The following is a 24,467-nucleotide window of genomic DNA, read 5'->3' as shown; positions in this document are numbered from 1 at the left end:
GTACAATTTTATGTTTTCTGATTGTGCAAAACATGAGAATTAACTTTTCCAATGCTTTCAATTGTACAAAGCATTAGTGCCAGAAACATGATCTTGTAAACACTACACACCTTAACTGTTAGTTTGATTAAAAAATGCTGCAACAATCGTCAAGCTCGCTGTAATGTCACCAAGTGCCTCGTCACCTACAAATTGGCGCCTATGTCAGTGGTCTAATAACTCTTAGCGCGCTAATGGCATAGTTCCCCTGCCGCATAGAGAGTTGCCGCAATGACATTAGGTTAGCTAAGGTCAGTTAACTGACTGGTGGGAAACGGGAGCTTCAGCATTGACAGTTATGTACGCATTTTTATGATGTTATCTAACAACAATGGTGTGTAGTGTTTACACGATTATGTTACTAATTCTAATGTGTTGTAAATATAATTGAAAGCATTTGAAAAGTAAGATTCTTGTGGTTATACTACTTAAAACATAAGTAAACATCTACATTTTAAAACATTCAAACAACGTTTACTTTAAACGTTTTGTACATCTGAAAACATCAGAGAACAACAAACAGGAAGTACAATTGAAAACATCCGAACAACGTTTAGTTCTAACGTTGTGTACATCCGAAAACATCCAAAAAACGTTTGGTTCTAGCATCGGGAAACATCTACATAAGAAAACATTAGAATACATTTACATATAAAAACATCCGAACAACGTTTAGTTCTAACGTTTTTTACATCCGAAAACATCCAAAAACGTTTGGTTCTAACATCAGGAAACTTCTACATTAAAAAACATCAGAAAACATTTACATATAAAAACATTTAAACAACGTTTAGTTCTAACGTTTTTTACATCCGAGAACATCCGAAAACGTTTGGTTCTAACATCGGGAAACATCTACATTAGAAAACATCAGAAAACGTTTACATATAAAAACATCCGAACAACGTTTAGTTCTAACGTAATGTACATCAGAAAACATCCTTAAAACGTTTGGTTCTAATGTCAAGAGATTGAAATTTTTGACGTCAGACCGACATTAGAATGGCAAAATTTTGTTCCAAAATTTCTGATGTATACACCATGTTACGTTGCTTAAATACAACTAAATCATAATGTTTTCTAATGTTTGACATCAGGCATACATTTGATTTCGATGCTGATGTAGACATCAAAATCAAACGTTGGGCTAATGTAAATTTCTATTCGGGTAAAGGCCCAAACGCAATATGGGTGGAAGCGGAACGGAAAGTTTGACAGTTGTCACAAATGGCATCAAGATGCCTAACCAAAGTCGATTTGGTTCTAACTAGTTTTCAATCCGACAAGTTGGCTTACTCAGATCCTCGCTCAGATCGGGCTTTCCCGCAGCCGCTGCCGTTCCGCTTCAGCTGTCATTGCGCTTGGGCCTTAAAGGCCAGCGCACAATAGATACGTTTTCGGGTTTTTTGACAGTTAGCCCATACATTATCTGTCAAAAAACCCGAAAACGTATCTATTGTGCGCCGGCCTTAAGGGCCACCCACATTAGATCCGTTTGCGTTGCGTTGACGTAAATTTGACAGTTAGACAATAGATTTAGCTGTCATTTTGCCGCAACGCGTCCGATCCGGATCTAATGTGCGTGGACCTTTAGAGGTATTAAAGTGTGGATTATTTTGAGTTTATCTTTTAATTCTTTTTTTTAAACCTCAAGTTCACTTGAATCTACTAACAAGCAAAGGTAAACAAACCACCACTGGATGTCAAACTGAGGAATGCGGGTTCATCGAGTTCATTCATGACGTCAGCGTGCAGCATCCTATATTAAACAATAATGCACAAATTAAAAATCATACAAATAATCTTGTAACAAACGGTTACATGCTGTAAAAACAATCTGTGTGTGTGTATGTTTTGACAGCTAAGAGAGCACTGAAACTTTTGAACCACCCTAATGAACATATTTATTAGGTTTTGCACCGTCGGGGTTAACCTAAATCTGATGACAGTTCAGTGGTACTGTTTACGTGGACTTAGTCGATTTTTTCTTGGGTGGATTTTCTCGATAATTTTTCAGACTGCAGTGAGATGTACACAGCATTTCTGCAATGTTCACGAGCAACATCCTTGCAACGCGCTGTTCCTCGACAATTTTCAAGTTAAAATTCAGAAACTTTAGAATTTTTTTTTCGAAAAAACGACTAAGTGCTTGTAAACAGTACCAGTGAACTGTCAAAAAGGTTCAGCCGTTTAACACTGAGTTCATTTGTGACGTCACGCTGCAGAACCTAATTAGGTTCTGCAGCGTGACGTCACAAATGAACTCAGTGTTAATAGGCTGAACCTTTTTGACAGTTCAGTGGTACTGTTTACAAGCACTTAGCCGATTTTTCGAAAAAAAAATTCTAAAATTTCCGAATTTTAACTTGAAAATTGTCGAGGAACAGCGCGTTGCAAGGATTTTGCTCGTGAACATTGCAGAAATGTGGTTTACATCTCAGTGCAGTCTGAAAAATTATCGAGAAAATCTACCCAAGAAAAAATCGACTAAGTCCACGTAAACAGTACCACTGAACTGTCATCAGATTGAGGTTAACCCCGACGGTGCAAAACCTAATTAGGTTCTGCAGCGTGACGTCACAAATGAACTCAGTGTTAATAGGCTGAACCTTTTTGACAGTTCAGTGGTACTGTTTACAAGCACTTAGCCGATTTTTCGAAAAAAAAATTCTAAAATTTCCGAATTTTAACTTGAAAATTGTCGAGGAACAGCGCGTTGCAAGGATTTTGCTCGTGAACATTGCAGAAATGTGGTTTACATCTCAGTGCAGTCTGAAAAATTATCGAGAAAATCTACCCAAGAAAAAATCGACTAAGTCCACGTAAACAGTACCACTGAACTGTCATCAGATTGAGGTTAACCCCGACGGTGCAAAACCTAATACGATTGAATGAAAAATGAACGTTCTGATGAATTTAGCATGAATCGTGTTTTGATATGATACGCACTGTCAAAAAACAGAGCTGCTTCTCAAGTTTGGCTCACTTTACTCGTGTGTTCTCAAGTAATTTTAATTGTTTCATAAATTTACTTGTATATTCATTCAAATGTTTCTAAAAATCATGCAATCATCAATTCGCGTACTGAGAAGAGGTAAGTTTCATTGTGTTCAGTTAAACGAATTCCAATAAGGCAGAACATATGATTCCTTTTCAGGTTACATAAATCATGCGACCGGTCCAATGGTCGGTGCTGTTCGATATTCTTCAACTGCGACAGATCCCGATGGACCCGTTGAGCTGGAAGAGAATCCCTTTGCTAAGGATCGTGCACAATGTATTCTATGCAAGAATAACATTTCGCCTGACTACAAGAACGTCCAACTACTATCACAATTCCAAAGTCCTTATACCGGCCGAATCTATGGAAAACACATAACCGGTTTATGTAGAAAGCGCCAGGAGCAAGTTGAGAATGAAATCATCAAAGCTCAGAATGCCGGCTTTATGCCAACTTATCACAAGGCTGTCGAGTTCCTAGAGGACCCCAAACTGTTTAATCCGGAACGGCCCATGCGACCACATAAATATTAAATTTGTTTGGTGTAGTTTCAGTAATAGACGGACTAAAAAGTATACCACTGTTTTTTTATTACGGATATTTCGAAGCACTTTAAAAAAATATATAGTTTTAATCTTTCGATGGACTGATATGTGTATCTAATTTCAGTATGAGTATCATGGAAAGCAACTTGCAACAGCTTATAACGACAAAACGTATTTACTAGAACATCGCATCATTCAATCGGGCTCAAGGAACTCTTGATTTTCTTGGTCGTAATTAACCAAACCGAATGGAATTTGGAGCATGTTCAGCAGAGATTCCATATCGCCAGACCCTCGCCTTTCCTGTAGATCATTCAAAGCTTGAACGCAACCTACTCTCCACACCGAGATGCTTTCCTTAACTTCCTGAATACGTTGCCTTATTATTGATTGTTTTGAACTATCTGCACTGTTCACACATGGAGATTCCTTCAATCTAGGAAGGGTATCGGTATCCTTTGTTGCATTATCCTCGCTTATTTCCGGTTCTGAACATTTCTCCACTTCGTCCATTAGCTTCCGACGTTTTATGTTCAGCATCTGCTTTTGGTGTGTAATCTTATTCCTCCAACTTTGACTTAGTGATAAACGAGTTTTCTTTGAGGTAGACTTGGTGTTGGCTGGAGTAACCGGTGTTGTACCGTTATCATCTTCCGTATCACTATTAGCACCAATCGAGCAAGTACTTTTGATTGGGCGCATTTTGTGAGCATCTGAACTGGGCATATTTTCTGATGAAACATTGCACTCAGCGGGGCTCGCCAATGCGGATGTGGGAGTATTTGTTATATCCTAAAACAAGAAAGTAACATATTGATATACATGGGGATGTTTCTAAGACTGATAATAATCTCCCTTTGATACCAACAGAAGAATACTTACTGTTACAGAAGCGGATCCTGTTCTTTTAATACTTCTGGCTAGCCCAAGCCTCCGGAATGGAGTTTTATTCTGTATTGGCGTGTTTGTACTGCTCATCGTTTGTTTTGTTTATGCACTTTAATGGTTTGCACATTTACATAATACGTAGAAGCGACAGGTTTTCCTAACTTTCAACACTCGAGTGCACTCGTCCATCTGATAAATTAATCCGAATTCACTGCGAACGTTAGCATCAACTATGGAGTTGACACCACTCACAGAAACGAACAACATGGTTAAAAGGCTTAGTGGCAAATGTAAACAATGAATGTTGATTGTTCACGAATCACAACACATCCACGCAAACAAAATACACCATCAGATAGAGAGAACTTCCGCTACCAGATGCTAGTATTAGTTTGCTTGAAAGTCTTAATCCTTGAGAAATCAACATATAAAGTCAATATTTATCTTTATCGCATACGCCCTGTTCATATATTGTTCTAGCACTGCCAAACGAAGAGGTAAAAGTGAAAACAAGCAAAAACACGCATGTTTATCAAAGATTTAAACTAAAAAAGTGATTGAATTTAAAAGGAAGTTTATCAACAAGTAATGAACAATTATTCAGGACGACACGATAATGTTCATGAACAAGATGTATTGGAGCAAAGTTTTGTCAGGAATACTCAAACAGTGATTCAGGTAGGTTTTTGTTTTCTTCTCCTGAATCCCTAAAGACATTGAATGTTGAGTAGTTAATTACGATAAAATGTTCGATCAGTCAATTTTGTTGTGCTCAAGGCCTGAACTTTCAATATATATTTTCACGAGGGGTTTCTACCAAGCTTGTAAGGTGATCGGTAATCAAAAATTACAACAAATTATTAAAATAATTAGTTAATTTTGGATTACAATGAAATAAAAATACTTGTGGGTAATTTATGAGTAATTTCAGTAATTCCTACTGCTTGGAAAATAATTTGGCAATTTTAAAGATAATTAAACAGTAATTCGAGTAATTCCATAAATAATTTTACTCTAGAATTATCCTATTCTTTATTATTCTATGTAAATTTTATGATTTTAGTTGTTTCATGTATACTTTATTATTGAATTAAGATACAAAACAAATCTTAAAGAAATAGGGGCCACATTATGCAGAGTGGATCAAGTGACGGATCTTACTGCCGTATTGGACTCGCAGCTTTCCATTCATTCCCATTATGCGTCGATTATTTCCAAGGCTAATCGTCAACTTGGCTTCATCCAAGGATTTCACGGATTCAAACTGTCTAAAAGCATTGTATTGTTCACTCGTAAGGCCGATCCTAGAAAATGCTTCAGTTGTATGGGCTCCAAACGACGTAACATGGAACCTAAGAATCGAGCGTGTGCAAAAAAGATTCATACGACTTGCGCTTAGAAACCTACAGTGGCGTGATCCTTTGAACCTTCAAGCGTATCCCGATAGATGCCGGTTGCTTGATCGAAGACGTAAGCTACAACAGGCTAAGTTTATAGCTAAATTACTCAAACGTGACGTCAATTGCTCTCATCTTCTGTCACTGCTTGATTTCCGTGCTTCAGGTAGAATGTTACCAAATATATTATATTAACAATATGATCTACTCTTTCGCTTAGCTGGCGATTCGAATTTTTAGCGATGAAAGCACCTCTGTGGCCAAAAAGGCTACCAATGTATTTGTTTATCGTCACGAGGGGTAAACCAAATGAAAATTTGTTTAATATTTCAAATGAATGTATTTCAGCATTTTATTTTAATTGATGACAACAGTGACATGTCAGACAAATTTTAAAGTAATATACACAACGTAATTAATGAAAATAATTTGACTCTTACTTTTGTAATAAGTGCTATATTCGCACCCCTCGATTGTAATTGTTTGTTGATTGTAGCTGACCTTTTTCAACGCTAGATGGTGCGTGAAGCAAAATTTTGCGGGTCACCATTGCAAGATTTGGAAAAGCATGAATGGATCATATTTTTAATATGATATATTTGATGTTACGTCAGCAATCCCTGATGCAACCGAGCTTTCATCGTACTCTCTTATGGCTATAACCAGCCTATTTGTGTAATGGTTCGTATAATTGTATCCGTCAAGTCCGCGTTTGATTTTGGTATGTCCACACCTCAATTTTGAATAGAGTAAGAAGACTGAACCTTATTTAAGATGACGAATAGTTTATTTATTTATACAACTTTGTCAGATGAATTATTAAATAAACAAATAAACTCTCGATGCAACCAAATCGAGAATTGTTAATGTCCAAAATTTAATCCAAATCAAAACGAAAGCAACAGACGAGTCTCTCTATATTTAAATACAGTATTTACAGTAAAACCACAGACAAACAGACATAACACATTGAATATTTCTCACTGTAAAACATCGTCGCAAAAACATTACCGCCATCTGTTGAAACAGTGACTGGCGAAGAAATCAATTTAAATAATGTGGTTCACTGTAATAGAATTTTCTTGGAAGCTTGTGCCATCATCCACCAGATGGGTTAGTTTTTTTTTGTTTTGATTTGAACAAAGTTGATTTTGTGTACAATGATTCTTTGACAGTGTGCAAAGAGCACAAACGAAGTGACAGACGGAGCGGCTCGAAAACTTTGGTGACTAACCTGCTATTGCATTTTTTCAGTGTACCACATGGTAACACCACTACTACTGGATTGTACCACATGGCAACACTACTACTAGATTGAACTAGCATTTTCACCAAATGTACTAGAATGTTTTGGTTCTGTCTCTTTCACTCTACTCAAAACTGAAATGCACAAAAAAATTACAAAATGATACGCACTTTTTGCACACACGGTGTTTCGTGAAAACCCATTAATGGGTAAAAAAATACCCATTTTCAAACCATGTATTCAGCTGTCAAAAAATGGGGGAATTTTGAAATCATAAAATGGGTGAAAAAATACCCATTTAAAGAATCAGTTCACGGTTGAATAATGGGTATATTTTTTACCCATTAATGGGTGAAAAAACACTTCGAAATTTTATCGTCTCATTTCCGTCACCGGCTCATTGGGAATGCAAACCTCGATGTAAACAGTTACTGTCCGCAGCAACGATCTCCGGAAAATGTTAGAATCCAAAACGTTGGAGAGGCTTACGGATAAGTCAATACAATGGATAATATGTATTATAATGTTTCGTGAAAAATTTGAGCGGAACACCTGCATTTATTTTCAATGTTTTAAAAATATTTTTACATCAACGAGCGCTTGCATCCTCCATTTGTAAAAATGGGTATTTTTTCACCCATTTTACGGTAAACACAATATAAGAAAATGGGTGAAAAAACACCCATTTATTGACAGACCACCCATTTACCCATTTATGAGTAAACCATAGTTTACCCATTAAATGAGGAGGGGCACTTTTAGCGGAAATGGGTATTTTTATACCCATTAATGGGTTTTCGCGAAACACCGTGCACTGTCAAAGAATCATTGTACACAAAATCAACTTTGTTCAAATCAAAACAAAAAAACTAACCCATCTGGTGGATGATGGCACAAGCTTCCAAGAAAATTCTATTACAGTGAACCACATTATTTAAATGGATTTCTTTGCCAGTTAGTCGTCTGTCACTTCGTTTGTGGCAAAGACTGCGTATCATTTTGTCATTTTTTTATGCATTTCAGTTTTGAATAGAGTGAAAGAGATAGAACCAAAACATTCTAATACATTTGGTGAAAATGCTAGTACAATCCAGTAGTAGTGTTGCCATGTGGTACAATCCAGTAGTAGTGGTGTTGCCATGTGGTACACTGAAAAATTGAAATAGCAGGTTAGTCACCAAAGTTTTCGAGCCGCTCCGTCTGTCACTTCGTTTGTGATAGAATTTTCTTGGAAGCTTGTGCCATCATCCACCAGATGGGTTAGTTTTTTTGTTTTGATTTGAACAAAGTTGATTTTGTGTATAATGATTCTTTGACAGTGTGCAAAGAGTGTGTCATTTTGTCATTTTTTTATGCATTTCAGTTTTGAGTAGAGTGAAAGAGATAGAAACAAAACATTCTAATACATTTGGTGAAAATGCAAGTACAATCCAGTAGTAGTGTTGCCATGTGGTACAATCCAGTAATAGTGGTGTTACCATGTGGTACACTGAAAAATTGAAATAGCAGGTTAGTCACCAAAGTTTTCGAGCCGCTCCGTCTGTCACTTCGTTTGTGGTTTTACCATATTTTATTCCACTACGCGATTCCGAAAGTATACTCCGGTAGTTTGTTCGTTTTTTCGGTGTTTTCGCTGCATAACCTGTGGTATTGTTTTCCGACAACTTCAGGAGCTTGTATACAAAATTTTACTTCTCCAGCTTGGGTTTAGGCTTACTTAAGCGCTGGCCAGACTGATCAGTTATAACAGGTTATAACATGTTATAACGGTTGTCAAATAATTGCAACACAGAAACCACCATCAAGATAGCGCTATAACATGTTATAACCAACAACATGATTTGCTATGAAAGTTTGACAGATAATATGAAGGGTTCATGGATTGTCTTATGTTTCGAGGGGTGCATCGATTAGCTTGGGACCGAAGATAGTACCAGAGCTGAGCAAAAAAGTTGAGCACGTATCTTCGGGACCTTTTGGTCTTTTTTTTTCCTCTGTTCGGGACCTAACACTACTGCGACCAGTAAATTGATCTATTGTAGTATATCCCGTGTCCTTAGTTTAGTGCATGTCGATGATGAAGTATTCGATTCGAATGATGAAGTATTCGATTTTTTTTACAGTTGTCACTCTTGCATTTATCGCAAGGATCCGACTCTAATTGAAAGGTCCCGCTATTTATACCCTTCGGAGTGTTACATCCTCCATTGGCGCGCCCCTTTGTCAGTCAAAATTGGATTCCTTAGCAACAAAATTAAGGTATGACACCGATAATGACCATGCATCAGAACCCTAGTCTTAACCACTTCAAACTAGGGAACAACGAATAGAAGATTAGGAATCACATAGATGAAGACAACTAAATCATTTTTTTCCTTGTTTCAAGATCATCCTCGGTAGACAAAGCCGAGTCTTGTCACTATCAACAAGGCATAAAAAGTAACAAGGACTAAGATGTGTTCCTTGGATTACTGAAAAATTCTGTTCCCCTAGTTTGAAGTAGTCAGGACTAGGAATCGGTGGTAGATCTTACATCCCGTAACGTACCACGAAAAGGTGATCTACCCACGTTACGGGGCAGAGTTACCTCTATGTTATAACTCTGCAGTCTGAACGTACTATTATAAACTGATTCAGTATAAGCTAGCCGGTACAGAGCAACACAGAAAAAAAAGTTGTAAAATATTACATCCAAACTGCTGCAACCAGGTCAATCTATTGGTCGTGTAATATAACGTTGTAAGATTTGCATCGATTTTGCGAACAAAATTGCATCCATTGATGTAATATTGTATCTGCTTTATGCTATTAAATCATTATTTCATACATCAGCTTGAATTACATTGATCGATTTTACATTTTTTTTGCTGTGTAGGTAAAGAATAACCGTTGAAAATTAATTACATTTTTTGTTTGTTTTGATTAGTACACTTTATTAAACAATCTAAAAATAACAAAAATCTATTGCAGGGACGATGTAAATCATGCAAGGTCTGGATCAACAGCCAGTTTGGTGTTAGAAGCAAAAATCTTGTAAACATTGCTAAGCAAGTAAATGACGACGTCACGTCTGCACAACATTACATACTGTGAACAGCAGACGTGACGTCCACAGAAAACCGCTGGTTTGTGTAAAAAGATAAACATTACGATGAAATACGATCATCACTTATCATTTACACATTTCAGTAATACCAATAAGCCGGTTGGACCAGACCTTGTTTAATTGACATAGTTCCAGAGACCCAAGCCATACGACTCCAGGATATTTCAGGAGCTTGTATACAAAATTTTATATCTCCAGTTTAGGTTTAGGCTAACTTATAGCTGATTCAGTAAAAAAAAGGCTAACTTAAAGCTGATTCAGTAAACGTTGCCTGAAAATGTAGTGTATCAATTTATTGCGCATTTCACACCAAATTGGACTAATAAGCGCGTTTTCACTTACTAAAAAGTGTGATAAAACTGCAAGTTTACGTCTAATCGTCTTGGTGTCTTGGGTGCACTTATCCCTTATGATGCAAGCAATAAGTGCTCCGAATACATCAAAACGATTTGACGGAAACGTGCACTTTTATCACACTTTTTGCATTTTTGGGACAGTCCAGTTTCAGATGCAATCAGCAATATCATATAATATTTTTTTTCATTATTGGGGTGGCAGAGCACGAATAGAACTTCGGTTCACTCGGCCACTCTACCGATTTAGTGTTGTTTCACATAAACATCATTTGCTGATCACATTGCAAAAATTAATGTGTGGGACACATAAAAACAATCTTTGAAATTTTATCAGTGTAGTAATCCCGAATAAAGCCTGGTACACTCAAAAAATTCCACACGTTTGATCGAAGTGTTTAAACACTTGATTTTTTAAATGCACAATCACATTTACTTTAAGTGTATTTCACCTTAGTTCAATGTGTTATAAACGTTAATTTCTAGTGTTTCAAACTTTGAAATGTTGAAAATCTTTCACTATCTATTCAAGTGTATTGCACATTGAATCACACTACTGTTCAAAACAGATGGATTTAAAATGTTTTGCATTTCAATACGATGTGAATTGCTTGCTCAGAAAGGTAAACATCGAAAACAAGAGGTGTGACTTTATCCTATCAACCCGCCTCATATATGAGAACATCCGTGGCACAGTGAGATCGAATGAAGACTCCGACAGCAGCACACCCCAACAGTCCATGATCGAATCCCAAATCAGACCCATTAAAAAGATATGTGAAAGCTCTGGCCTCTGAAATTTGTTTATATATTTGTCGATTCATTTTTAAAGTCGGTAAAGTAGAAGTCGGATAAAGTAGAATATTGCAGAATATTGAACTATGATGTGCAAAGCTATTGATATCACCATATGAGGCAAATAGAATCCAAGTGTGTCACAATTCAAATCCATAGTGTTCCGGCATGGTTCATAGCATAAGATTCACGCATGAAATTGATGTGTTTCACAATAAGCGCAAAATTAAGTGTGAGACACATGATGATGACGTGTACAATTTTTTGAGTGTACGCAGCTGAAAAGTAATGACGTTTCTACGTGCTACGTGCTACGGAATTGACGAGTGCACGGATAGATTTGAGTTCACTCACTCGACATATGTGTTCATTTTTAGTAAACAGGGCCCCGCTGTTGTGTCACTTTTTGTCGAGTGATTGAACTCAAATCCATCCGTGCACTCGTCTATGCTAAAGAAATTACTTTCCTTTAGGATTTCTTGACCCAGTACGCAGTTCTAAAGAAATCGGTAAAGAAAAGATCGATTACATTGGTATCGTGATCGACATGAAGGTGGCGCATTCTGAGTGTAATTTCACTTTCCTCACAGAGAACAGACGTTGAAGTTCGGTCAGAAACTTGTGTAAAATAAGTGGGAACGTCGCCGTTACGTGGTGTTAGCATCTCCTGATTTTCTCTATAAATTTTCCACTTTCGACCAATTTGGCGCTAGTATCGATAAATTTTCTGTTGAAAATTGCCACTTGGCGCTACTAGCACTTAGTGTCTAGTGTAATTTGTGCAACACCAGCGCCATCATGTTGTCAAAGAGGGTTTTTAAGTGGGAAAGTCACCGTTAGTGGCGCTTAAGTTGAATAGGAATCTTTACACAAGTTTTTAGAGAAATTTTGTTCGAGCCTCCATGTCTGTTCTCTGTGCTTTCCTTGCGAAAAATGAGCTGATCAATTATTCCGTTAGGTAATGTTGGCGATTATTGCAAAACTGATGTTTTGGATGCATTTTAACAACATAAACACTAATAATTGTTAATTTTAAAATTAGACGACACCCCCTATGATCTCAAAATTTAGCAAAAGACACCTCTTTATAGCTGTCAAATTTACTTTTGGGAATATTTCTCAAAAACTACTTTTCCGTTTTCTTTTCAGCTGCGTACCAGGCTTAATGCGTCATCTGGACAATTCAAATTGATGTTTTATTTATGGAAAAGAATGCTAATTACCGTTTAGGGCGAGGGGCGCGCATTCATCGATTTGACTGCGTGTTAATGAAAATACCGTTCAAATATTTATTAATAATTAAAATAGGGGAAATAGCTCTAATGTTGGCCTATGGATCTAAGATTGGGCCCATCGCTAAGAATCTGCTATTTATCAATTTTATCTAGATGAACGCGTCATTGGGACGGTACTAATGGATATTTTTGGTCCCGATTGAAAGTTTAGTCAATTGCTGAATTTATGTATGGGCCCAAATTAGGGGCATTTCCCCTACCAATTCAAAAATGGTACAGGCATCAAAAGCTCTCAATTAATAACTATGGAATTGCATCTAGAACACTAAGTTGAGAGCACGCAATAAAGTAATATCAAATATATCATATTAAAAATATGATCCATTCATGCCTTTTTCAAATATTGCAATGGCGACCCGCTTCACGCACCATCTAGCGTTAAAAAAGGTCAGCAACAATTATTTTATTTACAATCGAGGGGTGCGAATATAGCACTTATTATAAAAGTAAGAGTCAAATTATTTTCATTAATTACATTGTGTTTATTACTTTAAAATTTGTCTGACATGTCAGTGTTGTCATCAAATAAAATAATATGCTGAAATACGTTCATTTGAAATATTAAACAAATTTTCATTTGGTTTACTCCTCGTGACGATAAACTAATACATTGGTAGCCTTTTTGGCCACAGAGGTGCTTTCATCGCTAAAAATTTGGTTCGCCAGCCAAGCGAAAGAGTGGATCATATTGTTAATATAATATATTTGGTAATATGCAATAAGCGAATATGTGAAGAAGAAGAAGAAGAAGAAGAAGAAGAAGAAGAAGAAGAAGAAGAAGAAGAAGAACAATTCTTCTGAGATTTTACAGTACACCATTAAACTGTTAGTCTTTAAAGAATAAAAAAAAATTGGAAAAAAATACGGGCATGGCAAATAACTGAAATAAACATCATTTATTTAACTCTTCGGAGTATAATGTATTGTGTCATAAACGTAGTAAAAGCTGCTTCCATTTAATTTCGATGCGGCTAATCATAATGATGTATTCAGATTGCGAATAGCTCTCCTTATTACTTTCCTTTGGCTAGTTTACACAAAATTAAGTGAGTTTTTTTTTGCGATGTAAAATGATGCGTCGAAAAAAACTGGTATTTTTCGACAATGCTTCAAAGCAAATTGCACCTTAAAACCCATTTTTGGAATACAAGTAGTTCAATTCAAGTTTTTCTATTTCTTCTTGTAATATATAGCATGGCTATGCGGATGGCCTTGCCGATGGTCGTGAAACGCTCTATCAGGAGGATTTCAACCGGGGTTATCGATCTGGTTTCCTGATGGCTTTCAAATTGGCACAACACCAGGGATTTGCTTCAGGCCTCCAGAAGCAGACGGATAAAGCAACCCTAGCAGAGGATATTAGGCAGGATTTGATTCTGCGAAAAGAATCAGCCCGGGCACATTGTCTCTTATGTAGCGACAAAACCCTGGAACAAAACTCGCTCAAAGATATTAATGCTGCGCAGACTAAACATAATGGAGTCGTTTTAGGTAAGCTAAAGGATCGCTATGGCATTTCTTAGGAAATGAAAAACTGCCGATCGGAGTCAGATGCGTATTCAATACTTTTTATTCATGATACTTGCATACTTTTGTTTTAGAGTATATGTATTTTGTAATCAATATCCGTTATATATGATGTAAGAGCAGTATGCGTAAAATACAGTGGCTGTAAGATCATCTACAAATAATTGTTCACTTTTTTATCGTTAGTGATTATTTTGATGTTTGTTTTTACGAGTTCGAGTGTTGCGGCAAGTGAGCATCATACTTGAAAGGAAATACTGGCGATAATATCACTCAGCCCTACGTTTTAATTTTGACTATCCATAATCACTTTCTAATTGTATAGATTATTTCAATGTATAGCAGTTGAATGAGTGAAATTGTTCATAAAATGGTACCGTATCTTTGATTTTGATAGTTAATGAGAAATCTTTGTGTGAAAATAACGCAATTTTAACAATTTATATTTGTGCAATTATATTTGATCAAATGAAAAACTTTACTAGGTTTCTGAAAAAGTAGAAATTTTTAATTTCAATATTCCACTCTCTACTTTCAGCTCAAATCATTCAATTTGATCAAGACAGCCTTCTTCTGTTGTTCATATTTATGTCATACTTGTGTATGTCTCTAGCGTGCAATGCAAGAGACTGATGTGACTTAGTTGGATCTAATAAATGAATACTCCTCAACCTAGAACTAAACCTATACAATGAACATTGACGAGACATACTTACATTTATAAATAAATCAAACGTACTAGAAGAAAAATAAAACAAAGTGAAATAAAATCTTTGAAATTATTAAAAAAAAACAACAACGAAATAAATACTTAAGTGCCTAGCGCGCGATGGTAAACAAATAAAACTAATCACAATGATTTGCTGCAACATGAAGTCCTTTCAGCCTTTCTTCATATTTCTGAAATACGTTTGAAAGTTTCCTACAATTTCACTGGGTGAATCGAAACAAAAAGTGATTATCTTATAGAGTTTTTTTTTGTAGAGCTACGTACGTTACCCCGTACCACACTTAATTACTGATTCAATATTCTTCCATTAGCTTTCATTATGTCGCAGCGTTATCGCATGCGTCGGGAACATGGCTATCTAGGAGGATACTTATTTCTAAAAAAAAACAGATTCCTCATATTGTATAAAGTATCTAAAAATCTTTTATCAATAAATGCAGTGTCAAATATGAGATTTCCTCTCTTTGTGTATTTGAATGTAGGGTGTTTTTGTGTTATTAGATCTGTTTTTGTTTTTGTTTTGTAGAAATCTACAGTTTTGCATCAGTAGAGTGTAAAGATTGCGTGAAACTGAAGGTGTTGTTTTGTAGCGAAACAATTGAATTTCGTTAAAATTAGTTGTTGAAGTGTTCGTGCTTCAACGTTTTGTAGCGGTCCTTCTCGCTGCTATTTTCCGGTGGTTCACAATCAAACGATGCCATTGCCAATGTGTTTTCATTTAAAATACTGTTGGTCTGTAGGAACATGATGATCTTGCTGTTTTTTTCGTAAGGACAGTTGACCTGCTTCCAACCGATGAACTCGTTGACCTGTTTGGCAAGTTGCCAGAACTTTTCAAAATTGATATGGCCATTTGGTAGTCTGTAAAATAAGGTAAAAAAAACAATTACTGATCGGTTAAACTATGTTCCAGACTTGGTAGTACAAATACAACTCAATTGTAAGTTAAAAGTACTCAACCATCTTGTTCTCTCCGTGAAGTGAATGGTTGAGTGATTTTAACTTAATTTTGGATGAAAATCATGGCACCCTTTGGCACTGCAATCACTCTGCATCAGTTGGTGTTTTTCGAGACCGCTTGTGTTTTCAACAGCTCGGAATTTCGTTTGCTCTCGACGGGTTCCAGAAGTCTTTCCCTTTCGTGTTTAATTATTAGCGTTAATTAGGAATAAACAATGTGAACTGTGTCAAATTGCCAGTACTCAGCCTGGACTGGACGAAAAACGATGGAGAGCCTGGGCTATGAAAAAGAGGTTAGATACGGGCAGCTATGTAAAACTTGTAGGTGTTACACACTACCAGTGCAGTTTTTAATCCTCTCCGAGTAACCGACAGATCTAAGAGAGAGAGAGAGAGCGAGAGAACGTACCGAGATAAATTTTTTTTCACGACTTAAATGAAAGAGGACTGTCTTCATACGGAATTTGTCAACGGCGCCGACTGGGATTGAACCCAGGCTTGCTGGGGTGAGAGGTAATCACGCTTACCAATACACTACCGGCACCGCTATGAGTTCAGATTGACGGTGACGAAATCTAAGTGGCCGACGAGTTCGTGTATTTAGGCTCACTGGTGACTGCTGATAATAATATCAGCAGAGAAATTCGAAAACACATTGTGGCAGGAAAATGTGCCTATTTTAGACTCTGGAGGACCCTGCGGGCGAATTAAATACGCTGCCGCTCGAAGTTGACGCTGATTAGACCTGTAGTCCTTTACGGCCACAAGACCTGGTATATGCTCGTGGAGGACAAACGCGCCCTTTGTGTTTTCAAACGGAAGGTGTTCCGTACCATGTACGATAGAGCACAGATGAGGAGGAAGTAAATTATCCACGAATCGCGCCAATTGCTGGGAGAACAAACCATCATCACGCAAAAATCAAGCGACCATGGATGGCTTGGCACATCGGTTCTGGATAACGACCATACTGGAACGAAACGATAAGGCGCGTAGCGATCACTGGAAGGCAAGCCTTTGGGAGCCTCTGCGTGGCTAATCTTTTGAAAAAAAAAAATCGATTTTCTTGACTCTGTGGCATCGCCCGGCAACACTGGTCAGCCTGGCTTCCATCGGGTCGTCGTCGAAGAAAAAGAACTCAAGCTGTCAATCTTTGCTACGCAACTATCAACGCGCGAACGTGGTTGTTTTTCTATTGAAAGTAAAAATAAAGATTTTAAGTATTTCGTAACTAATCGTTCTTTATTCCGTGTCCGATCGCTACATTGGTGACCCGCGACGTCGCGAATCTAAAAGTTTCGGTCCGATTTCACGGTTATTCGCCGATATTCGATCTCAAAGCCGAAACTAACCTCAAAATGCCGGACGATAACGGGAGCAACGCAGCAGCATCTGTCGCGGTAAAACTACCGGATTTTTGGAAAACTGATCCGGCTATGTGGTTTGCGCAATCGGAAGCGCAATTCCACTTTGCGAAAATCGTCAATGATGAAACCAAGTTTTACCACATCGTGGCCAAAGTGGATCAATCGGTTATATGTCACATAGCCGATTTGGTAGCTGCTCCTCCAGCGGAAAATAAATACAAAACAGTGAAAGATCGCCTAATTGCTCGCTTCGCCCTGTCTGCTCAAAGCCGCTTCGAACAGCTGCTGGGGGCCCACGATCTTGGCGATATGCGCCCAACGCATCTGTTAGCAAAGATGAGAGTGTTGTCGACGGGTTTGGGCGTGGATAACAATCTGCTCAAAATGATTTTCATTCAACGCCTCCCGGCAAACATTCAACCAATTCTCACATGCCACGATGGTACCATCGAGAAGTTGGCTGAAATGGCAGACAAGATCACCGACGCCTCCAACGGTCAGTCCTCCGCAGTTGCCATGGTGCACACGAACCAACGTACAGCAACAGTGGTGAAAGGAAGCTAGCAGAGCAGATCGAACTTCTCACAGCGGAAATCCGACGCCTGAAGGCTCCCAACCCTGAGCGAGGCCGTTCGTTTTCGCGAAACCGAAGTGGTTCTCGTTCGTCATCACGATCCGGACTGTGCTGGTACCATAGGAAATATGGAAACGATGCTCAGCGGTGCCGAGAACCGTGTTCATGGAGCTCAAAAAACTAGCATCCTCCCCACCATAATCGGCGGTGGTGGCCGGAGTGTCGGAAAGTCGCCGAATGGTAATTTTTGACAGGACGAACAATACACGCTTTCTAATCGACACTGGATCGGACGTCACAATATTGCCTGCCTCCAGGAGAGATCGATTGAACGGTACCGTTATACAACAGCTCCACGCAGCCAACGGAAGTAGAATTCGGACATTTGGAACGAAATTTATTCCTGTTGACCTAGGATTGAGACGAAGATTCACCTGGAATTTTCTCGTTGCTGAAGTGACGATGCCAATAATCGGTGCTGATTTTTTGGCGCACTTCGGCATACTCGTCGATTTGAAAAACCAAAAACTGATAGATGGCCAGACAGGATTGAAGTCTTCTGGAGGTATGATGAATGCTGCTCTGCACAGTGTAACACTTGTTGGTGCCGATCATCCGTTCCACGATTTGTTAATGGAGTACCGGGAAATAACTCTGCCATCGACGCTTCGTTCTGTCACGCAGTGTGACGTAACCCATCACATAGTTACTCGTGGACCACCCGTGGCGTCTAAAGTTCGACGAATGCATCCGAACAAAGTTAAAGCTGCTAAGGAAGAGTTTCGCCTTATGTGTGACCTAGGAATATGCAGACCATCGAGTAGCAGTTGGGCAAGTCCTTTGCATTGTGTGCTGAAAAAGAACGGGAAATGGCGTTTCGTTGGTGACTACCGTCGCTTAAATCATATCACTACACTTGACCGTTATCCGGTACCGCACATCCACGATTTGCTGCATTCGCTTCATGGTAAGTCCGTTTTCGCAACTCTTGATCTGGAGCGAGCGTATCATCAGGTTGCGGTGGAGGAAGCAGACATTCCCAAAACGGCGGTCATCACATCGTTTGGCTTGTTTGAGTTCACCCGCATGCAATTTGGGTTATGTAACGCAAGTCAGACGTTCCAGCGCTACATGAACTGAATCTTTGGTGATCTTGATTTCGTTGTTGTCTTTATAGATGACATATGCATCGCTTCTGAATCCCTTGCTCAACACCAGGAGCATCTACGCATAGTGTTTGACCGCCTACGCCAGCACGGACTCGTTCTAAATTTGGGTAAGAGCGTGTTTGCCCAAAAGGAAGTGGAATTTTTAGGATACCTGATCAGCAGTGATGGAGTGCGGCCGCTCCCGTCACGCGTCCAAGTCATTATGGACTACGAGAAACCGACAACAGTCAAGGAACTCCGTCGCTTTCTGGCACTCGCCAACGGCTACAAACGCTTCGTTCGTCATGCATCCGACATCCAAGCTGAGTTGCAGAAGCTTATTCCCGGGAACAGGAAAAACGACATACGTAAACTACAGTGGACAAATGCAGCTTCATCAAGCTTCGAGCGTTGTAAAAAATCATTAGCGGAGACAGCACTGCTTCACTATCCTGACTCGTCGAAACCATTAGCTCTGATGATCGATGCCTCAAATATTGCTGCGGGGGCTGTCTTGCAGCAGCTAAATGGTCAGAATTGGGAACCACTCGGATTTTATTCCGAAAAATTTTCGATGTCCCAAACGAAATACTCTACTTTTGGCCGTGAACTGACTGCGATGAAAATGTCTGTGAAATATTTTCGGCACTTCCTTGAAGGACGCAACTTCACGATCTTCACTAACATACGCGCTAACAACCAATTCCAGCTCTAGGCTACCGCATGAAGAACGATACCTACGTTTCATCTCGGAATTTACTACGGATATACAACATGTCAGTGGAAGTGAAAATTACGTCGCCGATGCATTGTCTCGTGTGGAGAGTATACTAGCGCCTACTTCGGTGGACTATGAAGAAATCGGACGAAAGCAGAAAAACGACGCGGAGCTTCAGCAGTTGATGCAATCCAAATCTACTTCGCTGAAATTTGAAGCAAAACGGATGAGTGGTTGTTCTCAACCGATCTACTGTGACGTCTCGACCGGAAAACCACGACCTTTCGTTCCAAGTACTCAACGGAGAACCATCATGGAATGCCTACACGGAATTTCTCACCCAGGAGCACGAGGCAGCAGGAAGTTAATCTCCGAGCGATTCGTTTGGCCAGCTATGAACCGTGAAATAAATGAGTTTGTCAAACACTGCGTCGACTGCCAACGGTCGAAGGTGCATCGACATACCGTCTCTCCGTTAGGAAAATTTGACCTACCGAAGGCTCGTTTCCAACACCTTCATATTGATCTGGTTGGTCCTTTGCCGCCGTCACAAGGATACCGCTACCTACTGACCATGATTGACCGTTTTACCAGATGGCCCGAAGCGGTTCCACTTGTCGATATGACTGCAGCATCTGTGGCTCAAGCACTGTACTCAACATGGATAGCAAGATTTGGAGTCCCAGAAAACCTGACAACCGACCAGGGACGGCAATTTGAGTCCGATCTCTTTCGGGAGTTAACGCGAATGTTAGGTGTTCACCATATTCGTACGAATGCCTATCACCCACAAGCGAACGGCATCGTAGAACATTTTCACCGAACATTGAAAGCATCGGGGGACGACCTGCAGTGCTCGGTTGCGGATATGGTTTACGGTCAGGCTTTACGGATTCCTGGTGAATTCTTTCAGTCTGTACCTGGAGATATCGACCGATCGGAGTTTGCCCAAATGCTTCACCGTACGTTCGACAATATAAAACCGCACGATATTAAACGTCATGGAGAACGACAAGTTTTTGTCAACGCCAATTTGAAAACATGTACGAGTAGATTCTGTGAAGCGACCGTTGCAGCATCCTTATGAAGGTCCATTCAAGGTAATAAGACGAGATGATAAGTTCTTCGACGTACTTATTTCTGGAAAACAGCAGCGCATTTCAGTCGACCGAATAAAAGCGGCTTTCACTTGTAATCCGGATTTGCAGAAATATCCTCAAGATGATCATCGTACGAAAGTTACACAATCTGGACATCGCGTAAGATTTTTGGTGTAACTGGAGGGGCCCTGTGGCATCGCCCGGCAACACTGGTCAGCCTGGCTTCCATCGGGTCGTCGTCGAAGAAAAAGAACTCAAGCTGTCAATCTTTGCTACGCAGCTATCAACGCGCGAACGTGGTTGTTTTTCTATTGAAAGTAAAAATAAAGTCCGATCGCTACAACTCTATTAAAAATGACAACGTTTAAAATAAATTATTATTTTTAATAAAACAAGTGAGTTCTGTATTTAACGCTTGATTAAAATCTCACAGATTCTTAAATGATGGCAAAAATTCTGCTAAAATATTTTCCGTAAAATTTAGTTTCCTGCTCGAATCGAGATTGATGTGGACATCGATCCAGTAAAAACGGACTAAAATATGAATGTAAGCAAACTGATTTAAGGAAAACCGAATGGAGACTGTCCGTTGCTAAGCAGGCGAATGGAGAGGAGTTCTGTAGACGTTGCTGCATCTAATACCCCGTACAGACTATGGCTTATATCATGTAATATAGGATATCTTGCAATGAGCACTCATACATCTAGTTTTCACTGGAAATCCTATGTATGAGTGTTCATTGCAAGACAGCCTATATTTCATGATATAAGCCCAGGGCTGGTAGTGAGTCACTTTTTAGTGACTTGGTCACTTTTTTCAAGCCAGTCACTAAAAAGTCTGTACTAAAGAGCCTAAATTTATAAAGAGGCGATATGTAAAAATTGGAACAATCGATTCTCTGTCAAAGTCATAGGAAAAGTCATTCCAATCGAGCAGAAGACCTGTCAAATGGATAAGATGTCGTCTCTTTATAAATTCAGGCTCTTTAGTCTGTACGAAAGCTTGGAAGAAGCCTGTTGCCATATTTTTCTGGTCCGGCTGTCACTTTTTGGGATAAAAAAGCTGAGTAAAGGTTTCCCAGCAGTAAAAAGCACCTATAAACGTGCCGCCATATACTGGCAATTCGAAATCAATCCGACATCAGCTTCGTCAGCTCGTTTATCATCAATTATACCTTTTGGGAAAGTGCTTTAGGATGATAACAAGCCACCACTCAACTATGTACATTGTACAACCTTGTACACCAAATGAAACTTAATTAGTGCTTTACACTTACTTATTTGTACATCCTTCATTTAGGAAATATAAATCCTTGACTAGTAGACTGAAGAAGGGGATGACGATTCGCTGCCGGTCGTCGGTAGCGCCTTCCGAGCGCCACATGGCCGCCTTGAGCGTTGATCGATAACTGCTAAAGTTACTCGTCGGGTCCATTTGATGCTCAAGAATGGAGAATTTGGCCGATTGAATCTTAGCCCACTGTGGGTAAAAAAATGTCCATTAAAAATATTTATCCCAACTTTTAGGTGTTCAACAGACTCACCGTTTTCTTCAACCGCGAAATAGGGTACAAATTGAGCCCAGCAATGACAGCCATCAACGTGTTGAAGTTTCCAATGTTGAACGACTCACGGGCTGTTTCGATCCAATACTCGATTACTCTGGCTCGCTGCTTTTTCTTAGAATGTTTACAAATCTCAGTGGCCACAATATACGACAGTCGATTGAACCACTGCACATACGATTCCAGATTACGTGTCTTCTTCATGTCCTTGATTGACGTATCTACATTTGGGTTCTCTTTGGCAAATGCTTGTACAAATTCTTCCGGCCCGATGTAGGACAACCGTTCGAGCTCAATATGAGTCAATTGGTGTGCTAATACTGTTGGACTAGGGCATAGATCTGTGATGTCCGGCGTCGAAAGTGTCGAACTAATCGAAGAAATACTGTTGACTGATGATGTGGACGACGATGTTTGATGATGTATCGAAGAGGATGATTTCTCCGTAGATTGATGATAACTGTTGCTGCTACTGCGGGAATCGCTTCGTTGTTGATTACCGTGTTTCAAATCACATTCCTTGCTAGTTTCGAGGTTGAGTTTATCGAGAAATTCTTCGTATTTCTCTAACGTTTTGAGCCTTTGAAGGAGATTCTGTAGTAACGTGGAAACCCTTGTTCGAAGCTTTCCATCAATATTGATGCATTTTTGTGTCATTGTGCGTACGTGTTGCATTACCCGCTCATCACGGAAATCATAAGGGAATGTTTCTATCCACTCGGATAATAGCTGGACAAAGTTACAAGCGAACCGACTTTGACTTTGAGATTTTTGCTGAAAGTGGAGAAGAAGAATAGTTGGAACTATTAGATATACGAAAAGGTACAAAGGGGTCATGTATTAATTATGTCATTCAAAATTGGGGAAACAACTCCATAGTAACGTTTTTTACCTATACCTAATGCATTGCTTGTCACAGAATCTTACAACTCCCTTCTTCCTTTAGTGACACAACAATTTAGCGAATATATTAATAAGAAGAACTCTTGCAAATGTTAAAAATAGTGTTGTGTTCGATTGAAAAAAAAAACATACAAGGAATAGGTGATCACGATCTGTAAATAATAACTATGGTATTAGGCGAGGGGCACGCGGTGCTTTGGAATTAAAATGCAAGCAAACTTACTGTAGTTATGAAAGTAACGTACTTAATGTAATTAATGCATTTTAAGTTGTAATGAAAGTTATTTTGCCGTACTTAACGTAATTAAAAGTATTTCAAATGTAATTAATGGTTCTGAAAATGTTTTTAACGGACTTTGATTACGAAATTACGATCGTACCTAAATTAAAGCTGAAATTAATGGAATTACTTTTATTACAGCTCTTTCCTGCGTCGCAATTAAAGGTTATTGCGTGCAAAGGCCTGAATAGAGATGAAGCGAACTGAAAATTTCATATAAAATACTAGATTTGTCACCTGCATGCGTGAAAAATGTAATTAATCATATTGTCGAGCAGTTTTGGAACGACCTTCTGCCAGCGATTTTAAGGAAATGAAACAATAATTTCCAGATTTCCAGAAAGCATATTACAAAGAAGACCCGATTTTCTCTAGGTTGTAGAAGAATAAATATCATAATATTGTTCCACGTTAAAGTTCGAGTGGTAGGAAACGTCATTTCAAACTGCTCGAATGATGTGATCCATTGATAAAAACTTCACTTCGCTTCAAACTGTATACAGATCAGTGTTGGCAAAATCGTTATTCAAATGATATTTTTCCATTTTCATACGCTCTCAATATCACGCGTGATATTGGAACATAATATCAACAATCAATACGAAACTAACGATTTCAAATTGGCTCACTACTTGACTAGCCTATTGGTTCCAAGTAAATCGACTAACGTAGCCCATTCTAGTATAAATTCCAGTACTACACTATGTTTGTTTTGATTCGCTGTGAAAGTTTGACAGATAAAATGAGGGGTTCGTGGATTTTCCTATGTTTCGAGGGGTGCATCGATTAGCTTGGGACCGAAGATAGTACCAGAGCTGAGCGAAAAAGTTGAGCTCGTTTCTTCGGGACCTTCTGGTCTTAGAGTTACCTCTAAGCTAGTCAAGTAGTGAGCCAATTTAAAATCGTTAGTTTCGTATTGATTGTTGGTGT

At 38.8% G+C, this 24,467-nt stretch overlaps 3 protein-coding genes across 4 annotated transcripts in view; 1 reads left to right on the top strand and 2 right to left on the bottom strand.

The window, feature by feature from the left end:
• The first annotated feature begins 3,009 nt into the window (after positions 1 to 3,009).
• On the top strand, positions 3,010 to 3,613 carry mRpS18C (mitochondrial ribosomal protein S18C). The gene is made up of 2 exons (XM_065224137.1): positions 3,010 to 3,133; positions 3,197 to 3,613. Exons 1-2 carry the CDS (start codon positions 3,088 to 3,090, stop codon positions 3,571 to 3,573), a joined length of 423 nt encoding a protein of 140 aa, XP_065080209.1. The 5' UTR covers positions 3,010 to 3,087; the 3' UTR covers positions 3,574 to 3,613.
• Positions 3,614 to 3,645: 32 nt separating this feature from the next.
• On the bottom strand, positions 3,646 to 4,684 carry LOC135703014 (uncharacterized). The gene is made up of 2 exons (XM_065224106.1): positions 4,468 to 4,684; positions 3,646 to 4,377 (listed from the first exon to the last, which is right to left on the bottom strand). Exons 1-2 carry the CDS (start codon positions 4,561 to 4,563, stop codon positions 3,781 to 3,783), a joined length of 693 nt encoding a protein of 230 aa, XP_065080178.1. The 5' UTR covers positions 4,564 to 4,684; the 3' UTR covers positions 3,646 to 3,780.
• Positions 4,685 to 14,206: 9,522 nt separating this feature from the next.
• LOC135702955 (ras-GEF domain-containing family member 1B-like) overlaps positions 14,207 to 24,467 on the bottom strand; it is a 113,658-nt gene continuing 103,397 nt past the window's right edge. For both annotated transcript variants that reach the window (XM_065224040.1, XM_065224032.1), the window contains exons 5-7: positions 22,334 to 23,128; positions 22,067 to 22,269; positions 14,207 to 15,783 (exon numbers count right to left, since the gene is read on the bottom strand). In XM_065224040.1, the coding sequence (XP_065080112.1) occupies positions 15,537 to 15,783; positions 22,067 to 22,269; positions 22,334 to 23,128 (1,245 nt within the window). In that variant the 3' untranslated portion in view covers positions 14,207 to 15,536. The remainder of the gene's footprint in view (positions 15,784 to 22,066; positions 22,270 to 22,333; positions 23,129 to 24,467) is intronic.

Source organism: Ochlerotatus camptorhynchus, unplaced genomic scaffold (genome assembly GCF_037179485.1).
Source record: "Ochlerotatus camptorhynchus isolate MF236.1 unplaced genomic scaffold, CSIRO-AGI_Acam_v1.1 ptg000019l, whole genome shotgun sequence".
In the NCBI taxonomy this organism is placed as follows: Eukaryota; Metazoa; Arthropoda; class Insecta; order Diptera; family Culicidae; genus Ochlerotatus; species Ochlerotatus camptorhynchus.
This window is presented reverse-complemented; position numbering and strand designations above follow the sequence as displayed.

Bases quoted from the DNA above. Each gene is read 5' to 3' on its own strand.
- mRpS18C (XM_065224137.1), top strand. From the start codon at position 3,088: ATGTTTCTAAAAATCATGCAATCATCAATTCGCGTACTGAGAAGAG. The intron at 3,134-3,196 runs GTAAGTTTCATT...ATTCCTTTTCAG, and splicing joins AATTCGCGTACTGAGAAGAG to GTTACATAAATCATGCGACC.
- LOC135703014 (XM_065224106.1), bottom strand. From the start codon at position 4,563: ATGAGCAGTACAAACACGCCAATACAGAATAAAACTCCATTCCGGAGG. The intron at 4,378-4,467 runs GTAAGTATTCTT...TTCTTGTTTTAG, and splicing joins CAGGATCCGCTTCTGTAACA to GATATAACAAATACTCCCAC.